Raw genomic sequence first — 8,192 nt, 5'->3', positions numbered from 1 at the left:
GGGAGTCTCCATGTTTGCCTATCATTCACTTAGGAATCAATGGTCAAGAGGCTGCTAGGAAACTGTACTAAAGACTCTTAGAATCTGATCCTTTTTATCTCAGATCTGTTTATGCTAAAAATCTCATCTTCCTGAATTTCTACCAGTTCACTCTAATACCAATACCAGAAAACAGAAGAAATTCTGATATAATTTTGAACAGGCAGGCTTAATCTACCTGCATATCAAAACTTCTAACCTCTCCCTTCAACTTGACTCATCATACTAGATGTGGAGACAAAAACAACAAAACAAAAAACAGGCAGAGACTTTTCAAATTCCCAACAATGAAAAAGCTACTACTATGTTAGTATTCAGTTTTAAAGATCAACTACAATCATTTAGAAAGAATAAATGGAGTAGGAAAACTGATAAACTACATTTGGTAAACCACAGTAACCTGAGATTTATTACAAAGTTACCATATAGTACTCAATGCAATTTTTAAAAAAGTTTGATCTCAAAGAATCACTCTTTAAAATAATAGAAAAATAAAAACTGCACATATTTCTGTAGTTTAAACACTAGACAGTTTTCACCTACAAATCTGGCCTCACAAGAATTTTTTTAAATGAAATTCATGGATGAAACTATGTAGTCCCCTCTATGAGATTTGAGGGAATATTTTAACATTTGTTCCATGATCCAAGTCCCTTTATTTACATTAGTCCATCAAATTGGTACTTGTTAGATATCTTTGGACTGGTCATCTTCTTCAAGTTTCCTGATTTCACTCTTTAAACAGTTAATAGTCTCACGGCTTGCTTTTAATCTCTCTTTAAGCTCAGCAATCTCAAAACTGGTTTTCTTTTTGGCAGCTTCCAGCTTTTCCCTGGTTTTCACTTCAAGATCTGCAACTGGGACAGTGACAAAGAAAAAAAAAATCTTAGTGCACTAAAAAACTGCAATTACTCAATATAATATTCAAAATGTCAAGGCAGATGACAGCTGGCAGAACCTGTTTTCACAGAACCTTCACTATTGGTAATATACGGGCCCTAAAAGAATCCAGGACTTTCATAACCCATTTTGGAATTTGCATGGCTGGATATTGGGCTCTTACTGCCTTCTAAGTTATTCTACATGTCTCTGAGATACAGGGGCACAGAATCTGTCTTTACAAGTGTCCTTCAGAAACCGCAATACTGAAATCCCCTGAAATCCAGATCTTTAGCTTATGCACAAAAAACACTGGTAGAACTTACTTTCCCCACTTCTCTCTTTTTTGGACTGGTGGGGCAATCGAAATCTGAATAGAACACTGGATCTCCACTCCATCGCAAACACATCACCCTCTCCTATTTGTGGACTATTAAACAGCTTGTACCCCCAAGAAAGTTCTACTCTATCTGCTTCTACAAGTATTTGTGAGAAATGCAAATAAGGAAACATCTCTAATACTAGGTCTGTACAGCAATAAATCACTCATATGCATGCCTAGTAGAAACAAGTGATCCTTTTTTAGTTAAAGTGTCAAAATCCGACATGCTCAAAAGTAAAATAAAAAAACATTTTCTATTATCCAACTAAGCAGGGATGGAAGGTATCATAAGCAGGGGAAGGCATTGCCTTCCCAAACCACCAGGAATGCGCTCACCCTCGTTCCACCCCCTGAATGCCTACTGTAAATAAATAATCCTCACTACTCTTGTGAGATAATTTTATCTTATGTATGGTGGAAATAAAGTCTTAATAAGTTTCCTCTTCTGTAAAATACCTAAGGCAGGAAAGTTAAAATACCACTAGAAGGGGAATGCTGATATTAGAATCCAGCATTTTCTGATTTTCAGTTTTATGTACTCTCTCAAAAGTATCTGAAATGTAATTTGCTGTCAATTTTTAAAAGACAGACAGGAGGACAGAATCAAAGTGTTAGTGGCCTGGAGAGATCAGAGCAGTAGAGTTGTAGACAGTAAGATGAGATTTTGACTTATATGCTCTGTGTATGGGAAGGAAATAGGAAATCAGAGTCAAAATCTGAAGGAGACAATAGAAGACAAATAGCTGTATTAATATTGTCTAGCATAGTTTATTTTCACTTTAGCTCCATAATACTCTCAACCACTTGCTTCATGTAAAGTAAGCATTGTAGGCTGTAAAGGAAACAAAAAATTAGGAAAGAGACTGGATAGGGAAGTCACTCATGAAGGTTTGTTCTCTTAAAGTGCTCAGAGCATGAAAGTTTAAGAACTTTATTTAGAAAATAAGTAATGGTAATTATCAGGGCTCGACAAATAGTACAATCTACTCGCCTATGGCGAGTAGATTGTAACCTGGAAGAGCCGGGTTCGGGCAATCTGCGCATGCAGTTCGGCGAGTCCTGGTGATTATTCACTCCATCCAAAAACAGCTGCTGGCGTCTGATAAATGGGTAAGTATTACAATATTTAATGTTACTATTTCAAGTTTCATCTGAGTTCAGTTAATATCTCATTTATATGAAGGAGGGATGTTCACACCTCAACTCTATTGGCAACTTAATTCCTTGTGTTACTCTCTTGACTTTACAGGAATTACATGAAGGATTCAATTTCTATCAGCCCCCATACAGAATTTATCAGAAGTAAATAATCATGAAAAAAGGGCAAATCTGAAATCTTTAGATCTTAAAAATTAGTATATTACTCGCATTAATAAATAAGTCTCTAGATATTCAGCGATGTTTAAAAAAAAACAGCTTTTCCCACATAGAAATTTCACTTTACAGCAGCAGAAAAGGACAATTAAAAATGATTAACAGTTAATCTTAACTTCTAAAACTCACGTGTAACATTAGAATTGTTATTTGGCACTTACACTCTGTTTCATGCTTATAAGCTCCCAGCGTTAGCTGACGAGATGTTGTCAAGAGCTGCTGCATCATAGCAGTAGGATCTTGAAATATCTAATAGAGGAGAAAAATACACAGCTGTCATCAATCCCACTATTTAAAAACAAAACCTTTAACATGTTTTCTTTTCTTACCATCTCATCATAAAACTCAGAAACTACAGTTTTCTTTCCCAGTATTGCATTGGTGTCAGACTGAAACAGCTTCAGCAAATGATACAAAGTTACCTGTGCAAGGAAAACAGACCGAAATAAATAAAATATAATATGACCACTCTGATGGGAAAAAAAACCAAGTGATACACTAGAATGGAATTAAACATGCAGTGCTCTTTTTTCTGCGCACAAATATAGGATTTTTAAAAATCTGTAAGAATACAAGAACTTAACCTGTCTTCTGATATTGTTTAAGCTTTGACAGAATAATTGAAGTTAGTATTAACTGTTAAAACTACTTAAGCATCCTGAAGGCAAGTGATTAGCTGGATTTGGAAAGGATCTAGGAAAATAGAATGTAAGATTAACTAAGTTTGATCTACAGTAATTATCTTCCGCACAGCAACATCACATGTAGACATAATTATAGCATAACAGCAGTAAGTCAAAGCACCATACAGCACTTTACAGCATGATATAGACATGTCTACAAAGGATGTTGCAGCACAGCTAGCTAATATGCTATAGTTTCACATGCTAGCTTACTGTACTCTAGCTTACCACGCAGACAAGCCCTGAACACAAAAAAAGATCATGCGATTAATGTAGAACTCTATGCATACTAATGCCTACCAAATCACAGTTAGGAAGTGCTTCTCAATTCTGACCTACATTACCCCTTCTCATGGTAAAAGGGAAGAGGACCTCATAACAAGATCTTAATTAAGTTCTCCTTTAAAAATTTCTTTTCTAATGGCCTAGTCGGTTACCTGTCACCTCCCACAGAACAGGTTGTGAGCATATCTATATACCTTTGGCAAGGGTTATCCATGTGGAGAGAACAAGGAGTTGATTGAAATGATGTGAGTGCCATTAGCTAAGATCTTTGAAGAGTCATTGAAGACAGGCGAGAGAGTCCAGAAGATTGGAAAAAGGCAAATAAGGACAACCCAGGATACAACAGACAAGTCATCTTAACTTGTGTTTCAAGAAAGATAACGTAGCAAATAATTAAGGAATCTATTTGCAAACATCTAGAGGATAAGGTGATAAGTAACAACATGGACGTGCAAAGAATACATCATGTCAAACCAACCTAATAGCTTTCTTTTATCAGATAACAAGACTTGTGGATAAGGGAGAAGCAGCAGATGTGGAATATCTAGACTTTAGTAAAGCATTTGATACAGTCATGCACGACCTTCTCATTAATAAACAACAGAAATACAAGTTAGATAGGGATACTATAAGACAAGCGCATAACTGGATGGATTCTCAGAAAATAGTTATCAATGGTTCACAGTCATGCTATAAGGACACAATAAGTGGGGTTTCACAAGGATAAATTTTGGGACCGGTTCTGTTCAGTATATTTATGCTAGTAAACTGCTGATGGAGAGTATACTTAAAGTTTGCAGATGATACTAAACTAGGAAGGGGGTTGCAAGTGCTTTGGAGGCTAGGGTCATAACTCAAAATTATCTGGATAAACTGGAGAAATCATCTGAGGTAAATAGGATGAAATTCAACAAGGACAAATGCAAATTACTCCACTTGGGGAGGAACAATCTCTTTCACATACACAAAATGGGAAATAACCATTTAGGAACGAGTACTGCAGAAAGAGATCTAGGAGTCATAGTGGACCACAAGCTGAACATGAGTCCACTGTGACAATGGTGGGGGGGGGGGGGTGAGAAGCAAGTCTCATTCTGGGATGTAATATCAAGAAGTAATTCTTCCACTCTGTGCTGATTAGGCCTCAATTGTGTCCAGTTCTGGGCACCATATTTCAGGGAAAGATGGAGAATTGGAGACGGTCCAGAGAAAAGCAATCGACAATGATTAAAGTTTTAAAAAACATGACCTATGAGGGAACAATAAAAGAATTAGGTTTGCTTGATCTGGAAAAAAAGACTGAGGGGGGACATGATCACAGCTTTCAAGTACTTAAAAGGCTGTTAAAATGAAGAGGGAGGAAAAAAAAAGCTCTCAAAAGGTAAAGGGAGAAAAGATATCCTATCATCAGAATGTAAGGTAAGCAGCAATGGGCTTAAATTACAGTGAGAAGTTTAGGTTAGAATTTAGGATAAACTTCCTGTCACGGTAGCTAAGCACTGGAATATATTGGTTATAGAAGTTGTACAATCTTCATCATTGGAGATTTTTAATAACAGATGAGAAAAGCACCTGTTAAGGATGATTAAGATGGGCTTGATCCTGCTAAAAGTGCAAGGTTGGATGGATGACCTTTTGAGGTTCCTTCCAATTCTACTGATTCACAATGGCAGTGGCTCTAACCAACAAATCCCAACAACTCTGTCCCTTTCACTCCTTCCCTTAAGCAAATCTGTTAAGTACCATAGAGATGGCCGATTCCTGCTTCCAACTGGCAGCGTACATAATGTGGGACAGGGAAGGAAGAGAAAGACAATCCAGGTCATCTACTTTGATCTTAGTACTCCTAAAGACATTAGCCCACGTTTCAGCATGTTTATCTCTACTACCAGCTTTTAGTGACAGGGCTAAAAAGCCACTGTTTGTCAGCTCTCCTGTGGACCAAAAAAAGCCAAGAAAACCAAAACAAACAAACAAAAAAACAACCCACCCCCATGCTTTCACCCCTAATGAGTTAGCTTTGTCAGCAGGAGAGTGCTCCTGCATGTGTTCACCCTGGCATTTGTTGTCAAACATTTGTCTTTTGGGGGCAGGATAGTGGTGGTGTTTTAAACCACTCTGAAAGACAAAAATGTCCTCCTTTTGTTACCAGCATAGACAGTCTTAGTAGTAGAACTTTTTCTGGTCAGATGCATCCCATGTCCAAGTTTTATAAATGCATAGTACACTACACATAAAAGTTAGTTAAAAGCCAAAAATATATACTTACAGGTCTTTCATTGGGATCAATAAAAAATATTTTAATGATGATTTCAAATTCACCCCAACCTGTTTCAGTGATTTCATATGGTGGTTTAGTAACAACTGCAGGGGGGGAAAAAAACACACAGTGGCAGGAACACCGATGACTTAGCTTCCACATAATGAGAATATATGTGCAAGCCATAAAAACAAAAAACAAGCTTACCTCTTAAAGGATTACCATAGCTTTCATGTAATTTAAATTGAATTTTCTTCACATAAGCAGACATATCCTAAAATATAAACAATGTAGCCAATTATTTCCAAATATTAAAAACACACTGCACAGTCTCTCTCCTTATTTCTTTGCCTCCACCTACCTATCATGTTAGTTAAATGTTTACCTCATTAGTAATCTGCCAAAAGCAGACTCAGTACTAAAAAAAGCCCCATCATCTTTTGCTACATCTTGGATATCAATCTAATTTCTCCCCTGTAAGATCCTTGCAGCAACCGATTTTTTTCTACCTACCAGTCTATACAATTCACTTTTTATTCAACACTTACGTACACTTTTTTCCCCAATGGCAACTCTACATTTGTACATATTATCGCTACTGTATTATACGACAGATGAATAAGTTATTCTAGTTGTGCCTCTATTTTCTTCTTACACTGATACAGTGCTTAAGACCTTTGGTGGCACGTCTCCAATGACATTGTCATTATAATGTTTGCTACATTTTATCAGGTGAAGCCCCAATCTTGCAATTGTGCATGTGCTTAGGCATGCAGTCACTGTGATTACGAACATACTGAAATATGTTAAATATGAGTGTGTTTGCAGGATTGAGGCCTACAGAAAGCCAAGTAATTAATGGTAAACATTGTAGTTCAGTTTCGCATCTTTTGGTCGATCAGCAATTTTTGTCTACCTCATTTCTGTAAGGCTTTACATAAACGGTCCACTGATGCGTGTGTCCATCTTCCTCTCTCTTCTTTCCAAAGTATCGTGCAACATTTCCATAAACTATAGGTTTCACAATAGTAACACCCTTTAAAAAAGAAAAAAATATCAGCATCTCAGAAGCCATTGGAAACCAATCATGTTGAGAAACAACACGATATACAACAGCTGTTATTTTTACTTCAATCTAAGGTATTCTACTACCATTTATATTCACTTTTGTTAAACTGGTATTTTTTCCATCGTGAAATCGGTGATTCTCCATCTGCTAGAGAAATTAAAGTTTCAGATCTGCACAGTTTCCCAGTGTTGAAGCTAGCGGTGGTAAAGGGGGGCAAAAATGAGGAGGGTGAAAATGTAGTTTCCTCCAGCCCAGCAGTTATGAAGAGTTTGAAACCTGCTGAACCAATCCGGTTGCTACTCGAGGGACGCCAAACGTCAGAGGAAGCAGGGCGCCCGAGTTACCCTCCAGCTGAAGCCGCCGGGCACTACAGAGCCCTGTCCCCGCTGAGCAGGCCTGGCGGGGCTGCTCCCGCCGGAGCTGCTCTGGGGTGGCAACAGGGCACCCGGGTGCCCGGCAGGAGCAAGCGCCTGAGGCGGGCTCCACGCCCACGCGCTCAGAGAGCCGCTGCCCGCGGCCCCGTCGAAGCTCACCCCGGCGCTAGCCGGGCCCGCGTGGCTGCTGCGCTGGCCCTTGGGGAGCGCGCTGTGGAGCGGTGAACGCGCCAGGGCCGCCGGCGGGCGGGGAGCGCGGTCAGGGCGGAGCTACGCAGGCCCCCGCCGGCCGAGCGCGCCCGCGGCGGAGTAAGGAACCCGCCCCCGGGCCCCGTCCCGCCCCGCCCCCGGCGGCACCTTCACTCTGCCCCCGGAGTCAGGCCCGAACTCAGCCATTCTCTTGAACATATTGCAGCGCGGGCAACCGCCCGGGGCCGCGCCGGCCGCTCGCGCTCAGCCCCCGGCGCCGCGGCAGCGAGGCCAGGCCCACGCGCAGCTCCGGCCGGCTCCCCCCAGAGCGGGCGAGTGGGGGGCGGGGAGGGTTGCCCGCCGGACCCCGTTTCCGGGTGACGCTGCTACGTCACCAGGCCGGCCACCGTGCAGCGCGAGGTCAGCCCGGCTTCCCCAGAGCTAGAAGTCACGGGGCCATGACGTCATGTCGCCTCACCCACTGGGAGGGGGGTGCCGAGTGGCACCGAACCAGGCTGTCAGGCCTGTGCCTGAGGAGCCACTTCAAGCCAGGGGCACTGCAGCCCCCCTCTCCCGCGCTACTAGGTCCAGCACCTGTGGGGCGGTGCAGCAAGGGGGCAGTGGAAGAGGCTGGAGATGGGAGGGGGGAGAGCAGGGG

The 8,192-nt window shown here is 41.2% G+C and overlaps 1 protein-coding gene across 3 annotated transcripts; it reads right to left on the bottom strand.

The window, feature by feature from the left end:
- Window positions 1-416: 416 nt before the first annotated feature.
- YEATS4 (YEATS domain containing 4) lies at window positions 417-7,977 on the bottom strand. Of its 3 annotated transcripts, none has more exons than XM_075931618.1 (7): window positions 7,703-7,977; window positions 6,819-6,938; window positions 6,110-6,176; window positions 5,912-6,006; window positions 3,004-3,096; window positions 2,836-2,923; window positions 417-896 (listed from the first exon to the last, which is right to left on the bottom strand). In XM_075931618.1, exons 1-7 carry the CDS (start codon window positions 7,751-7,753, stop codon window positions 727-729), a joined length of 684 nt encoding a protein of 227 aa, XP_075787733.1. In that variant the 5' UTR covers window positions 7,754-7,977; the 3' UTR covers window positions 417-726. The 3 variants fall into 3 exon arrangements, with proteins under 3 accessions (XP_075787733.1, XP_006121639.1, XP_006121638.1); XM_006121577.4 differs by lacking the exon at window positions 7,703-7,977 and adding an exon at window positions 7,055-7,498; XM_006121576.4 differs by lacking the exon at window positions 7,703-7,977 and adding an exon at window positions 7,068-7,498.
- Window positions 7,978-8,192: the final 215 nt, after the last annotated feature.

The sequence above is a fragment of the Pelodiscus sinensis genome, chromosome 1 (genome assembly GCF_049634645.1).
Source record: "Pelodiscus sinensis isolate JC-2024 chromosome 1, ASM4963464v1, whole genome shotgun sequence".
Lineage (NCBI taxonomy): Eukaryota > Metazoa > Chordata > Testudines > Trionychidae > Pelodiscus > Pelodiscus sinensis.
The sequence above is the reverse complement of the archived record's forward strand: the minus strand, read 5'-3'. Positions and strand labels throughout refer to the sequence as shown.